Source organism: Hypanus sabinus, chromosome 3 (assembly GCF_030144855.1).
Source record: "Hypanus sabinus isolate sHypSab1 chromosome 3, sHypSab1.hap1, whole genome shotgun sequence".
Taxonomy (NCBI): Eukaryota; Metazoa; Chordata; class Chondrichthyes; order Myliobatiformes; family Dasyatidae; genus Hypanus; species Hypanus sabinus.
The window spans coordinates 49803706-49819850 of record NC_082708.1 but is presented as its reverse complement, the minus strand read 5'-3'; the positions used below and the strand labels follow the sequence as shown (position 1 = coordinate 49819850).

Genomic DNA, 16145 nt, shown 5'->3' with positions numbered 1-16145 from the left:
ACAGGTTAAGTCTATCAGGTGGTCGAATCTGTTGCTGTGATCTATGTAGCACCGGCTGTGATTGCACAGGTGCCGGTGGTGATTGCACCGGAGACGATGGTTGTGCTGGTTCTGGCCTAACTGGAGGTGTCAGCCCACTAGGCATCAGTGATCCCTCATGCATGTGCGAGGCGCCTGGTATATACGTGTACGAAACGCCCGGTATATGAGTGTCATGAGGAGTCTGTGTAGGGCCTGGTGTGCGCAGTGTCACCTCGGGTACAGGATTCATAGTTACCAGAGAGTGTTCGGGGTAGTAGTCTGCTGCTCCTGTGGGCGCCAGGTTGCGGACGGAGACCTTGTCCTCCCGCCCATCAGGTAAGACCACGTAGGCATACTGGGGGTTCGCATATAGAAGGTGAACCCTCTCGACCAGCAGGGAGTATTTATTACTCCTCACATGTTTCCGGAGCAGCACTGGCCCTGGGGATGTCAGCCAAGCTGGTAGGGTGGTCACAGTGACAGACTTCCTGGGAAAAGAGAATAGGCATTGGTGGACGTACATAACCGGGAGCGGATAGAGTGGAGTGCCTCGGGGAGGACCTCCTGCCATCGAGAGACCGGCAACCCTTTTGACTTAAGGGCTAAAAGTGTGGCCTTCCACACTGTGGCATTCTCCCTCTCCACCTGTCCATTTCCCCGGGGACTATAACTCGTGGTCCGACTAGTAGCAATGCCCCTAGCCAGCAGATACTGGTGCAGCTCGTCACTCATAAAGGAGGACCCTCTATCACTGTGGATATAGCAGGGATATCCAAACAGAGTGAAGAGCTGGAGCAGGGCTTTTATTACAGACGTGGCAGTGGTGTCGGGGCAGGGGATGGCAAAGGGGAACCGTGAGTACTCGTCGATAATGTTGAGAAAGTAGACATTGCGGTCGGTGGAGAGAAGGGGGCCCTTAAACTCAACACTCAGTCACTCAAAGGGGCAGGTGGCCTTGATAAGTTGCGCCCTTTCAGGACAGTAGAAGTGTGGTTTGCACTCAGCGCAGATTTGGCAGTCCCTGGTCATCATCCTGATGTCCTCCAGGGAGTACGGCAGGTTCTGGGCTTTCACGAAATGGTAAAATTGGGTGACCCCCGGGTGGCAAAGTTGTGCATGGAGGGCGTATACCTGGTCGAGCTGTGCGCTAGCACATGTTCCCCGGGATAGGGCATCAGGGGGCTCATTGAGTCTGCCAGGCCGGTACAGGATATCATAGTTGTAGGTGGAGAGTTCTATTCTCCACCACAAAATCTTATCATTTTTGATTTTGCCCCGCTGTTGGTTGCTGAACATGAACACAACCGAGCGCTGGTCGGTCAGCAAGGTGAACCTTTTGCTGGCGAGATAGTGTCTCCAGTGCCTAATAGCTTCCACTATGGCTTGGGCTGCTTTCTCCACCGCGGAGTGCCGAATTTCAGAGCCTTGAAGGGTACGAGAAAAGAATGCTACTGGCCTGCCTTCCTGGTTAAGGGTAGCAGCCAGTGCGAAATCGGAGGCGTCACTCTCTACTTGGAAGGGAATGGTCTCGTCCACCGCATGCATCATTGCTTTGGCAATGTCCCCTTTAATGCAGCTGAAGGCTGAGCAGGCCTCAGCAGAGAGGGGAAAAGTGGTAGACATGACCGGGGGAGGGCCTTGTCTGTGTAATGGGGGACCCATTGGGCGTAATAGGAAAAAAAACCTAGGCACTGTCTGAGGGCTTTGAGGGTGGTGGGAAGAGGGAGTTCTAACAGGGGGCGCATACGGTCGGGATCAGGGCCAATGACCCCGTTTTCCACGACATACCCAAGGATAGCGAGTCGGGTGGTTCCGAACACACATTTGTCCCTGTTATAAGTAAGGTTCAGAGCTTCGGCCACTTGGAAAAATTGTTGGAGGTTGGCATTGTGATCCGGCCAGTCACGACCACAGATGGTGATGTTATCCAGATAGGGAAATGTGGCCTGCAGTTGGTACTGGTCCACCATCTGGTCCATTTCCCTCTGGAAGACATTGACACCATTTGTGACACCGAAAGGGACGCAGGAAGTGATAGAGCCTGCCGCCCGCCTCGAAGGTGGTGTAGGGACAGTCCTCTGGGTGGATGGGGAGCTGGTGATAAGCGGATTTCAGATCTATGGTCGAGTACACCTTGTACTGAGCTATCTGGTTGACCATATCCGCGATGCGGGGTAGGAAGTGCGCATCAAGCTGCGTGAACCTATTGATGGTCTGGCTATAGTCCAGGACCATCCTATTTTTCTGCCCGGTTCGAACAACAACCACCTGGGCCCTCCAAGGACTTGTGCTTGGCTCAATGATCCCCTCCCTGAGCAGCCGCTGCACCTCTGACTGAATGAAGGCCCTGTCCCCCGCGCTGTACCTCCTGCTTTTAGTTGCCACAGGTTTACAGTCGGGGGTCAGGTTGGCAAACAGTGGTGGGGGAGGGATCTTGAGGGTGGAGAGGCTGCAAGTGGTGTCGGTAGCGCAGCTGTCGGCATGGCGCTGGGTGGGACGTGTGGGTCAGTGTGTGTGTGTGTGTGGTCAGTAACGGGGTATATGGCGAAGTCCCACAAAACTGAGGATTCCTGACAATGAGTGGTGGGAGGGGCCCGTCATATGCCATAGTCACACTTTCGAGGTGGCTCTGGAAGTCCAGCCCCAATAGCACAGGTGCGCACAGTTGAGGCATGACCAGTAGCGCAAAGTTCTGATATTCTGTGCCCTGCACCACCAATGTCACTACACAACCCACCCGGATGTCTGTGGAATGTGACCCAGAAGCCATGGTGACCCTCTGGCTTACCGGCCGCGTCATGAGTCCGCAGCGTTGCACCGTGTCCGGGTCAATAAAACTCTCAGTGCTGCCCATGTCAAACAGGCAGCTAGTCCTGTGTCCCTCCACCAGGATGCCCATCATTGACCTTGCAAGCTGGTGTGGGGAGCTTTGGTCGAGGGTTACAGTGGCCAGAGTTGAACTGCCGTCTTGGTACCCGGTAAGCATCGGTGGGTCAGGGGCAGGGCATGTTGACGCCGACAAAGATGGCCGCCCACATCCGGGCATGCAAGATGGCGGCCCCCACATCTCACATGCAGCGCTGCTCAACCCCGCTCGCAGTTTAGACTTACAGACCTTGGGAAAATGGCCCTTCTTCCCGCAGCTGGAGCAGGTCGCTTCTCGGGCCGGGCAGCGTTTTCGGGGATGCTTTTCGAGTCCGCAGAAATAACACAGCTCGGGCTTTCACCTGGCCGCTGCCGTGGTCGGGTTCGGGGAGTTCGTGGAATCATGACTGGCAGCGGCGTTGGTGAATTCGCTCGCGGGAATCGGCGGCGGTGGGGTCTGAGGTGTCCATGGAACTGGTGGGGAATGGCACGGCTGGACAGTGTCAGCATTGTGCAGAGCAGCCTCCAGCGTGTTGGCCGTCTCAATCGCCGAGCGTAAGGTAAGATCGGCATTTTCCAGCAGCCGCTGTTGCACGTACACTGACCGAATTCCTGTCACAAAGGCGTCTCGTACTAGCAACTCCGCATGCTGTTCCGCCGTGAGCGTTTTGCAGTCACAAGTTCGGACGAGAGTCTGTAGGGCTCAGAGAAACTGGGCGCTCGACTCTGCAGGCCGCTGTCAGCGCGTAGCTAAACGACGTCTTGCGTAGACGGTGTTCACCAGCCACAGGTACTGTCTTTTGAGGGCGTCCAGTGCCCCTTCATAGGTCGGCAGGTCCCGGATAATGGAATAAACTTTTGGGGTGACCCTCGAGAGGAGAATTCTGAGCATTACAGTGGGTTCAGTTGCACTAACCTCCTTCAAGTATGATTGGAAGCATGCAAGCCAGAGTTCAAAGGCAAGAGCTGCTTCAGGGGCTTGGGGGTCCAAATCCTATCTTTCTGGACGTAAAACGCTTTCCATGTTTTAAAACTTCCAGTCAATAAAATTGATGCACCATCAATAACTCACTCTGAGACGTAAAGGCGAGATATCGGCTTTTATTGACTGGAAGAAGGAACCAGGAGTGAGTGACCATCATACTACGTCCTGGAGACTGAGAGAGAGCATAGGCCTCAGATCGCCTTTATACAGGGGTCTGTGGGAGGAGCCACAGGAGCAGTCAGCAGGGGGCGTGTCCAGACAGGTATATGTAGTTCACCACACTTCCACATATGAATTTTGTTTTCAATCCACTGTATTCCCACAGATTCATCACACCACCAATCTTAGCCCCACCATTGAAAACATCTGCACTCTCAGAGATTAGAGCTCCCCCCAAACTTCAGGATTGAATTAAAACATTATCTTCAGCAGACTTCTTGTATTTGTTCCACTGCTTCAATTGCTTTCTCAATTTGCACATTGTGTCCATTGTCACATCTGTTTAATATTGTGCCATTTAGTAAGCCTCGTCTGCTATCGTACTTCTTACCAAAAACTAACACTTCATTCTTTTCTTTTTGAATATCACCTAGCATGTGTATGTCTGTGAACTACTGATTTTTTAAAATATTTTCTTCAAAATTTACTGCACCTTCTGCTTTGTGTCAACTAGAAAACTCAAAATCAAATCCTGTTCCACAACTATAAGCAGGTTATATATACCAGAACAGCGCTGGTCATCGCATTGCTCCTGCATCATCACACTCTCTGCTTTCTATGCCTATTAACTTTGCACCCATGCAGCCATTTAAAATTCATGAATACAGTGGTAGTGGCAACATCATCAATATGTTCTCAGCGGGTTTCCTAAAGCATTCAACAATTTGGTCAAATACAGTTTTCCATGCACAAACCCAATAGGTCAGCAGTTCCCATCCTTTTCAAAGCCATGGACTCCTATTATTAACCAAGGGGTCCGTGGACCCCAGACTGGGAAGCCCTGCAATAGCTCTTCTTTGTTAGTCAATAATTGCACAAGAGGCAAATTTAGGCCATAAACACAAAGTACACCGCAGATGCTGTGGTCAAATCGACACGTACAAACAAGCTGGAGGAACTCAGCAGGTCGGGCAGCCTGAGCAGTCAACATTTCGTTTCCACAGATGCTGCCCAACCTGCTGAGTTCCTCCAGCTTGTTTGTACGTGTTAAATTTAGGCCATGAACTCTAGAGTTTCTGCAGATGCTGAATCTTAAGTATGTTCCTGTTTCCATCAGCTCCTTACTTGGTGTGTAACTGCCAGCTTCATTTTTCTCCTTTCTTTTGAACAAGAATGTAACATTTGTAATCTTCCTGTCCTTTGGTAGTTTGTGAAATTGGTTAATTATTATCACATACTGACATGCAGTGAACCATGGCCATTAAGGATTTGGAAAACTATGCACCAATGCCTCCACAATTTTATTCCTATTGCCTTCAGAAACCCAGGATATATCCTCTCGAGAGTTCTCATTTACCATGACATGGTAAATTCCTCTGATTTGGGAAGCATCATGGCAAAGTACTCAAATCATATGACTCGGAGCAACCTTTTCACCTTAATATCTCTGTGGAATACCTTTCTCATCTTTAACCATTTATACTGCCTCCCCTTTCATTTCCTTTTTAATTACCTTCCATATTTATTATTGCTGAACTGACATTTACTACATGCACCACAACAGAGTGGAACTCTGGAAATGTCTGCCTACTGAACGAGGGATCAATGATTCTCTGGATTTTGTTAGTCTGTTTCTGGTTAGAGTAGAGATCACCTCTTACAAGTGATAAATCTTGCCATAAAATCAACTCCTAGACTCACCATGATCAACTGAGGAATTTCTCAAAATTTTCCAATTGCCTGGGGTTTTAGCTGTATGTTAGATAAGGTGGGCAAAGTATTTAATATAAGATTACTTATATATTGTAGGAAGTGCTTATGACTTGGAACTCCTTCGTTCGGTTCATACCCATGCAATAACAGTTCACACTACGAAACATTTCACACAGTTCTACATATTGCCAGGCCTCCTGCACCAATTTGTCTTACCTGTTCTTTGATCTTTTGAACTCAGAAAATCTGCACAAACCATAATTCCAACGCCCAGCAAACTCATTAGAACAGCTACAAAATGGATGGCTTTGTATCTTGAATGTAAGATGAACCATGATAGAACCATTACCACAGGAATGACAAAGCAATCTAGGAGCTAAACATGGATAACAAGCACAGATTAACACAGTGCATTTATAAACAATCAGCCTGCAAGAACCTACAGAGAATGTGTGTGTTTTGTCATTTAACCGTTTCTTCTTTCTAGTCCTACTGATTCAATGCCATTGAATCTAACAGGTCATATTGAAAATAAATGGCAAACAATGTGTCTGCCCACATTGAGACCTGGAAGTATAAGATTTTGCTACTTTTATTTGCAGTCTAAACCACTTGAAATCCAATGGCTGGTATAGTATCTAAACATCCTTTGTTTCTCATTCCAAGTTGGGCTTTTCCTGCTAAAGACGTTTTCCATCAGTTTCAATTTTCTGATGAGATTCAAGTTGCATTTTTTTGGCAATCCACTGATTTAAGAAGGTAAGGACTTTGAGAAATACTTATGCTCGCTTAAGTCTGATGTGTGACCATTGTGGTTATAGAGGTGTTATTTTACAAGGATATGTTTGTCTCTATCTTTTCCATGTTGGTAATTCATATGGTCAGAACATGTAATTTCAGGCTTTCTCATATTTTATATCCTACCTATACTTATATTCTAAAATCAAGAACCTCCACCAGATGAAAGCATTCCACGTGGCCAATTGGGCTCTGGTTTGTTTCCGAGAGGTACGTTTATTGCAGTTGTAAATACTGGCACCATACTATTTGAAACTATGCAATATGACTTACTGCTACAATTTTTTAAAACTCCATAAACTTAATCTTCTCTTTAATTTCCAAGTGTATTGCACAATGGGGTTTCTAACTCAAAAAGGGTAGAACTGCTGGAATGTCAATCGCACTCTGCACTGAATATGCTAATCTTATCCAAGGTGGCAGTGAAAATACTCCTTCGCCATTGAAATAGGAAAAATATTCCAGTATTCCCAATCTGGATAATTGAAAAATGTACAAATGCATACAATGGTTGAGTAACCAGATAGGATTTACATATAATGCCCTAAGAAACCCCTGCCATAGGATTTCCACCTGAATGACCTGTCAGACTGTTATTCAGATTCTGTTAACTACATCTGGATGTGACTTAGTGAAAAAACAGACATAAGTGTTAATCACATACCAACCCACAGCCACCACACAGGAAAACATAGGATATGTTCGGATAAGGATAAGGTTGGGTGCATACCTGAACACTTGTTAATGTTGTATACTGGTAAGCTTTGACTACCATATAGTTTGCTTCAACATCAATGAATCCCAGCAGAAGATATTTCCACCATTTTGCCTTCAGTATTTGTACTAAAGTTTCATTGCCTGATTGGATAAAAAATAATACGGCTCTTCAACTTTGGTTACAATTACTTTAGTATTATTCTGAATGCTCTGCTGATTCAGAACACTTCAAATAAACTAATTTTGTTCATAACTTACCCTGTCTAAAAGCCAATATTCCAGTGTAAACCAGGAACAATAGAAGGTAATTGATAAAGCTCTGAAGCATTGGAGTGTTGACAGAAAAAACATCTGCCAAGTATTGACTGCTGATTGCAGTTCCGCATAATAACATGGATAATCCTTGACCAAGGAACAAAATCTTCAGCAGATTCCTAGAATAGATCAAGATTTCTGGTTAGTACATTGTAATTTGGCCACATTGAAGCCAATTTGTAAGGTGTGGTAAGTTTATATAGAGACAAATGCAACAATGAACCCCAATAACCATAAAGGAGTATCTCTGGCTAAACAGATCTTTAAGTAAAATATAAGTCATACAATGGCTTTTAGAGTAATATAGTCATAGTCACAGAGAAAAACACCACAGGAACAGGCCCACCAGCACATTGAGAACATAATGAGCACCGGAAAACCACGTTCATTAATCCTACATTAATCCCATTTTTTAGACTTCTTCCTACACTGTGATCAACTCTCCGTGGAATCTCCTGCTCACTAGGGTAAACTTACAGTTGATCAATTATCCCACACACAAATTTGCACTGTGGGAGGAAACCCACACAATCACAAGGGAGCATGCAAACTCCACACAGTCAGCACCATGAGGTCAGACTGAACCCAGGTCTCCACCACTGCAAGGAATTTGAAACATTTTCCAATTGACAGCTGCTTGGCTGAACTCATCGAATAAAAAAAAAGAGCACAAAATGACTGGAATTACCGTCCCATATAAATTATAGGCACCTCTTTGATCCTTGATACTGCACAACAGCTTTAGCCTTTTTAAATAGATGGACTGGAAGTGTGGTATGTCTAACAGGTTGCAGGATGAAAGCCTAGGACAGGTAAGGTTTTTACTTCAGACAGTCAAGGAAAAAGGTAAACTCCATCAGAAACCTGCTTTGAAATTGAAAAAGATAAAAATGTAAAATAATAGAGTTAAAACAAGATTTCAACAAAGTAACTTATTGTTCCAATGGAAATATTTTGATGCATAAAAATGAGAGAAATGTGCTTGTCTATGCATTGCAATTGAATTCTAAGAGGCTACAAAATCAGTGGCTGTGGAGACAGGAGATGTTGTGTTGCATTTGAAGGACGTTGGGTTGTATCAGGTAGGCTTATCAGACTGGTGGGTGGGATGTGTCATTTAGGTAGAATTGGCAGGTTGCTGAGTGGAGGGTGTTCACTCTGGCTCAAATTAAGCAGCTGGGACACACACAGATGGTGAGCTTGGTGAATGATTTATGACCACTCTTGTCATGGGAGAGGAGTCAATGCTTAAAGGAGAGCCAAGAAATAATCAGTTTAAGGGGATCCAACCTGCCTGAGCTGGCTTGCCAGTTCCCAGCCTAAGACTTTCACAAATAGTGGATACATCACCTAGAAACTGACACAGGAGATGTGAAAACCTCCTTCTGCACAGGCCAGTGAATGTCTTTGGATGTCATTCAGTTATGAGGGACCCTTCATCTCTTAGTGTATCAGGTATACAGGTCATCTGAAATGAAAATCACAAACTTTGTGCAACTCATATGCTCTCCAGTTGAAGCCTACATCTTATTTGTTCACTGAGATTAGATTATGTCCTGCAGAAAAGCATGGAATATTTTTCTTCCACTGATGATATTAACTACTCACAGCTGACCTGTCCTCCCCTATTTATGAACCTCAGGATTGTACTTCCCCCTTGAAATGATCAAATATCTCCTGTGTGATCATCAACTGCCTCTTATTATTGGCAATTCAAAAACTTTGACCATTAATGAGTAAGAGCACTTCTGTACTTCAAAAAATTTCCCTTCATATTTCACTTTGAAAATTGCTGCAGATCTGAATTCTCAATTAACTTCATTGGTCTCACCTATAAATGGAATCTTCAATCAAAGCTAATAGTGCACTTTGAACATGTATAGATTACACAGACAAATCGTCAAATGTAATAAATTGAAATGTTAATTCAACCACTTATCCACAATAATTTCATGGACTTTGAAAAAAAAATTAGGATTAACAGCTTCATCTTAATGATATCATTATTTTCTTAGCAGTTAAAATATACAAAAAACTGTTTGTCTAATGTAATAGAAGATGAAAACCTTTAATTTCATTTTAGTTGCTCAAAGTTTAATTTTAGTACTTAGATAGTGGAAGGTCTAAAAGTCAAAAGCATGACCAGAGTTAGGAAAGTACCTTTGTTTTAATGGAACCTGTCAACACTCAAACTCTGACCTCTGCTGTCAAAGTGGAGGCAAAGAGTAACATACAAAAATCAGCATATTTCCCACAACCAGGAAACAGTTTAAAGAGGCCTTTAGTCCTAACATACATTTATGTTAATTTATCTGCTATAGAATGGAAATGAATTAAAAATGTAAGATATTTTGTTAGGTACTGTATATATTCCATTTTCAATCATTCTTACTCATAAATACAACATGGAGACCTACTATTTCTTAAAGTTATTCCTAACTACTGGTGACATTCCACCACCACATTTAATGCTTATGTTTTGAAAGCTCTGTGATGATGGTGGCGGCTTTTCTTGTTGTAAATTGTTTGGAATTCCAAGACCTTATTCCAGCAAATAAAATAGTGTTGTTTATATAAGTCATGAAGATATGTGGCTCAGACAAAAGCTCTCTGGCCATGAGATAACGTGACATTACCGCTCCTCTCCTCGATGATAGGAATTGTTAATGTAAGTTTAGAATATTGACGCAAAAGTTCCTCAAAGCTTTATATACTGTGTCTGGCCAGTTGGGAGCTACATATTTGCTGTCTGACAAAGGTGCTAATCAAGCAGGTTGTTTAATTTGATTGTCAGGTGTGTGATGGAGTCACCTCCACTTGCCTGCCTGATAGTAATTCTGCCATCCAGTATAAAAAAAACATAAACGGATGCTGGAGGAAACCGACAGGTCAGGCAGCATCTGTGGAGGGAAATGGACGGTTGACCTTTCGTATTGAGATCTTTCATCTGGACTGAAAGACCGAAAGGAGATAACCCATATGAAAACATGGAAGTAAGGGGTGGGGTAAGAACTAGCAAGCAACAGGGGGACCTAACATGAGGAGAGGTGAAAGCGGAACTGACAGCAGAACTGATAGAAGTCTACTATTTTGTGGAACGAATGTTGGATTCTCCAATTTCAGATAAACTGTACCTCCTCTGTATTTTTCTCTCTCCTCCTCATCTTTCCAGTTCTTCCTACACTCCATCACCTTCTTTCTTTCTCCTCCTCCGTCCTCTCCATCTGCCCATCGTCCACACACTCCTTCCACTGGTTCCCCTCACTGCCTGTTCCCATCTCCCTCACTTGATTCCATAATCCACATTCCTCTCCTATCAGATTCCAGCACCTTCAGTCCTTAGATGCTTCCAACTATCACCTCCCAGCTTCTCCGGATTTCACCATCCACATTCTCCTTTGTCTCACTTAATTAGACACTATCCATTTACTTTAAAAATCCATACTCTCTCACACAGAGCAGCACTGTGACAGTAAATATCAGATACAGTAGTAATTAGCCAAGTGTTGATTGCACATCCCAAGCATATGTTCTGTACAATGCTGTTAAGCAATAGTAATACCAGCTCCAAGATTATAATCTGATCATAAATTCTGCAAATTTGAAACCATAATGATGAAACCATGAAATGTATTCATCATTATGAGGGAAATGTCTTGGAATTCCTTGCCTAATCCCATTCTTGGAGTTCCTTCAACATTCATTCAAGATGCCAGATCGCTACTACCGTCACAATGGCAAATAGAGAAGGAGAATAAATGCTGAATGTGACTGTCCAGCCTGTGTTCTGTAATATGAATAATTAAGTGTCAGGGTTGAGATTGTGAATCAGATCATTCCGAAGGAAGAAAATTGGGCATCAAAGCTTCAAAGATTCAAAGTACTTTTATTGTCAAAGAATATATAAATGATACAACCTTCAGATTTGTCTGCTTATCTGCAGCAAAATACCCAAAAGAACCCAATAAACAAAAATAAAGACCAACCCCACCAATGTGCAGAGAAAAAGAGAAAAAAAAACACAAATCATGCAAACAATAGAACCGAGCAACAACAACAACAGCATTCTGAACCAAATTGAGTCCTTGGATGCAAATCCCTGGTGTAGGCCCAAAGCCTCAGTATGCAGACTGTCTTATTAGGAGAAACAGTTTCTTCCCTTGGGCTGTTCCCTCAGGCTTCTGAACTCCCTGTCACATCACATTCGAAGTGTCACCGGTTAATCTGTTCCATACCTGACGATATTTAATTTATGCACTTTACTTTGTTTACTTATGTTTAATCCATCTGTAGATTTTACCCTTATTTTCCTAAGTTATTGTGTGTTATATGTGTGTTTTGTGTACTACTGGGCTTTACACCCTGGTCCAGGGAAACATTGTCTCATTTGATGGTATATATGTATATAGCTAGATGGCAATAAACTCGACTTGACTTGACTTGCCCTTGGTGGTGACCAAGGGAGCAATGGAGTGCTGACACAAGAGCCACAAATTGTGGCATTAAGTGATTCTAATAATGATGTATTGCTTCGTGGAAACAAGATAAGTGTAACCAGATCTGATCTTCACCTATACTCCTTTTCAAAGGGACTGTGGTACACAATATAACTGAGGATGTTTTCAGCCTAAAATTGAAGCCATTCCCTCATATGTGCTTGGGAAAAGTTATTCCTAACAATGTCATAATGGACTAATATGTTTGCAACTGAAAGGTTGGCAAAGGTTTGTAATATTGTAATTAACAATGAGAGTGCAAATGAGAAGTGATTTTAAATGAATAGAATACTTTTTTAGGTTGAATAGCTAAAATTTAGCTGTTTTCATTTCTAACAATAATAGACACAGAACACTTCTGTTTTAAACTATAGAACACTTGGAAGACCAGATCATGTTGCATTATTTTTCTGTCAATTGAGAGCACGATACTGAGAAATTTAATTTAACCTTTCACGTACTTACCATGTCAAACATTCTCTTAGTTTGGCTTTCCATATCACATTGGAGAAAAAGTTCTTGATTCTGTTGCTTCTCTCTGATGTTCCCTCACTGTTCTCCATTGCTCAAGTCAAAGGACACAGAAAACAAAAGAAGAAACCTAACTAAAGGGAAAAAGAAACAAAATGAAAGGACAGCAAAGCTAACCTGACTCATTCCTTAACACTTCAGTGAGAGAATCTGACTGAATGATTAACCCTCTTAACACACAATGAAATAAGATAAAGCACTTGTTCACCTAAATGGCAAAGTTCTTGTGAGAGCTGTAAAGAGGAATGACTAAGAATGCTAATTAGTAATGTGTATCAAAATAAAGGACCATTGGAGCAATTAGTTTCAAAAATAAGCAAATAGTATTGTAGTGATATTCATTCATGATTAAGTTTTTGAATAAAAGATAAGAAAAAGAAATATATTCTGTAAAATGTAGTGTTTAGGGAACACTTTCAAGCAGATGTTATGACCTCTAAAAAGAATGCAATTCACCTTCTGAATGATTTACTTACATAAGAATCACCCATTTTATCATTTACAGCAATGTTATGGTAGTTTGTTAAATATGGTAGACAGCCTCATAATCTTATTGATAAATAAAACTAACTACGTGGTTTAAATATTTGCCAGAAAACACATGGCATGCTAAACCAATGTGTAGCTGGAAGACACCCCTTAAAACAATATATTCTAGACATGGATTAGAAGCTGGAACATAATGTAAACTTTAGATCAATTGCAATTTCTGGAAAGGGTAACAAAAACAAGGGATTATAACTTGAAGAAACAGGAGTTATTATGTACATTGGATAAATACATGTTAAATACATGTTAGAAAAAGTTGTCATGTTTAACCATAACAAAATTGCTATAATTCATAATATTAATATCAGAATGATGAACTTTTTCAAAACCAACTAAGCCCTCAAAATCCTGGTCCTTTGCAGGAAACAATAGGTGACATTTTTGAAGAACAAAAATTGAGAGCAGAAAACCAATAAATGTATAGAAGATAGTAGAAATAAGGTACTTCAGTATCGGCAGACAAGAGAGAATCGGATTTAACCCAGGTCCTTGCCTAATACCAGCCCATAAGAGGCACAAGGGTCTGCAGATGCTGGAAATCCTGAGCAAAACACAAAAAATGCTGGAAGAACTCTGTAAGTCAGGTAACACCTTTGGAGATAAATAAAATGAATCACAAGGTTATATGTGGTGACATGTAGGTTCTCTGATAATAAATATAACTTTACTTTGAACTTTGTCAATGCTTCAGGCCAAAACCCTTCATCCCAAAACCAGCCCATTAGAACCAAGTTCAATATCATTGGCGTATGTCGAGAAATTTGTTGTTTTGTAGCGGTAGTACTTTGCAATATATAATAATACAAACTATAAATTACAACAATTATATATAAAAAAGAAAATTCAATTAAATAAGTCATGCAAAAAGAGAGGAGAAAATACTGAGGTTGTGTTCATGGGTTCATTGTCCATTTAATGGTGGAGGGGAAGAAGCTGTCGCAGAAATGTTGAGTGTGTGTCTTCAGGCTCTAGTACCTCCTCCTTGATAGTAATAATGGGAAGAGGCAAGGCTCGAGCTACCTCCACTTCCACTGCAGCACTTACCCTCATGTGTCCCACATGTGGGCGAGCTTTCAGGGCCCGGATTGGCCTCAACAGTCACCTCCGGACCCACAGTCACAAACCCTCCACCTGACAGAAGTCGTGGGAGTATTCGACTCTGAAGGACAAACAACAACAACAACAACAATGGGAAGAGGACGTCCTGGATGATGAGGGCCCTTAATGATGGATGCCACCTCTTTGGAGCATCGTCTTTTGAAGTTGTCCTGGGTGTTGTGGAGGCTAGTACCCTTGATGGAGCTGGCTAAATTTACAACTTTCTGCAGCTTTTTCCAATCCTAGGCAGTGGCCCTCCATACCAGACAGTGATACAACAATTAGAATGCTCTTTACGGTACATCTGAGGAAATTTGCAAGGGTCTTTGGTGATATACCAATTCTCCTCAAACTCCTAATGAGCTATTGCTGCTGTCATGCCTTCTTTGTAATTTCATCAATATGATGGGCCCAGAATAGATACTCAGAGATGTTGACATCCAGGAACTTGAATCTGTTCACCCTTTCCACTTCTCATCCCTCAGTTAGGACTAGTGTGTTCCGTTGACTTACCCTTCCTGGAGCCCACAATCAATTCCTTGGTCTTAATGATGTTGGGTGCATGATTGTTGTGACACCACTCAACCAGCTGATCTATGTCACTCCTGTACACCCCCTCATTAACATCTGAAATTCTGCCAACAATAGTTGTGTCATTGGCAAATTTATAAATGCCATTTCAGCTATGTCTAGCCACACAGTCATGGGTGTAGGAAGAGCAGAATGGTGGGCTAAGCACACTCCCTGAGGTGTGCTGGTGTTGTTTGTCAGTGAAGAGATGTTATTTTTGATTTACACAGACTGTGGACTCCGGGTGAGGAAGTCAAGGATCCAGTTGCAGAGAGAGGTACAGAGCCCCAGGTTTTGGAGTTTTTTGATTAGAAGTGAAGGTATGATTTTGTTGAACGTTGAGCCATAGTCAATAAACAGCAGCCTGACTTGAGATTTTCTATTGCCCAGGTAATCCAAGGCTGAGTGGAGAGCCAGTGAGATTACATCTGCTGTAGACCTATTGTGATGACAGGCAAATTGTAGCAGGGCCAGATTCTTGCTTAGACAAGAGTTGATTCTAGCCAGGACCAACCTCTCAAATCACTACATCACAGTAGATGTGAGTGTCACCGAGCAATAGTCAATGAAGCAGTTTACCCTTCTTTTCTTGGGCACTGGTATGATTGTTGCCCTTTTAAAGCAGGTGGGAACCTCTGACTGCAGCAGAGAAAGATTGAAGATGTCCTTGAACCCTCCCACCAGTTGGTTGGCACAGGTTTTCAGTGTCCTACTATTTGGGCCTTATGGCTTGCAAGGGTTTACCATTCCTGGTAAGCCAATAGAATTGCTTAATGAGGGCAAAGTTGCATAAAATTCACCTTTGCAATACAATGCAATATTACTTCAGCATATGAGGGTGCTGCTTCAGTTCCATCCTTGAAATCTATATACACGAAACAGGAACAAACTCTCTGGACAATGTAATATCACATCATTAGTTAAATATTGTGGGAATTTCCTCTCTAAAAATCCTTTCTTTTTCAGATCTAATTAATCTAGATCTTCCCAGTTAATCTTATTTCTTTTCATAAAACACTTCTCAGTTACAGTTTTTATTTAACAAGAATATCTGGATTCTTATTCATCCGTTGCCAATTTAAAGCCAAAAGCTGCTGGGAAAACCCACCATCCCAAACATTGCTGGGAACATAATGGCACTTGCATCATTATTGTTGCATTTAAATAAGGAGCCAATAATTTGTGGCAAGGAAGGGATTTGCCATGAGTTGCAATTTGCCAGACGTCACTGCTGCTCCATCATAGTATTACAGTAATTAGGAGCTCAAAATTAAATTAGTAAGAGCATCAAAATATGCTGGATTTGCATCACAAAAATAAACAAATCT

General features: G+C 42.5%; 1 protein-coding gene across 4 annotated transcripts in view; it reads right to left on the bottom strand.

Moving 5' to 3' along the window:
- Positions 1–16145, bottom strand: part of LOC132391303 (solute carrier family 35 member F2-like) — a 70910-nt gene that overhangs the window by 39186 nt on the left and 15579 nt on the right. For 2 of the 4 annotated variants that reach the window (XM_059964297.1, XM_059964298.1), the window contains 4 exons: positions 12535–12674; positions 7517–7692; positions 7272–7399; positions 5960–6119 (listed from right to left, as the gene is read on the bottom strand). In XM_059964297.1, the coding sequence (XP_059820280.1) occupies positions 5960–6119; positions 7272–7399; positions 7517–7692; positions 12535–12632 (562 nt within the window). In that variant the 5' untranslated portion in view covers positions 12633–12674. Of the gene's footprint in view, positions 1–5959; positions 6120–7271; positions 7400–7516; positions 7693–12534; positions 12768–16145 lie in introns of those variants that run through there. The other 2 variants (XM_059964299.1, XM_059964295.1) reach the window with 2 other exon arrangements.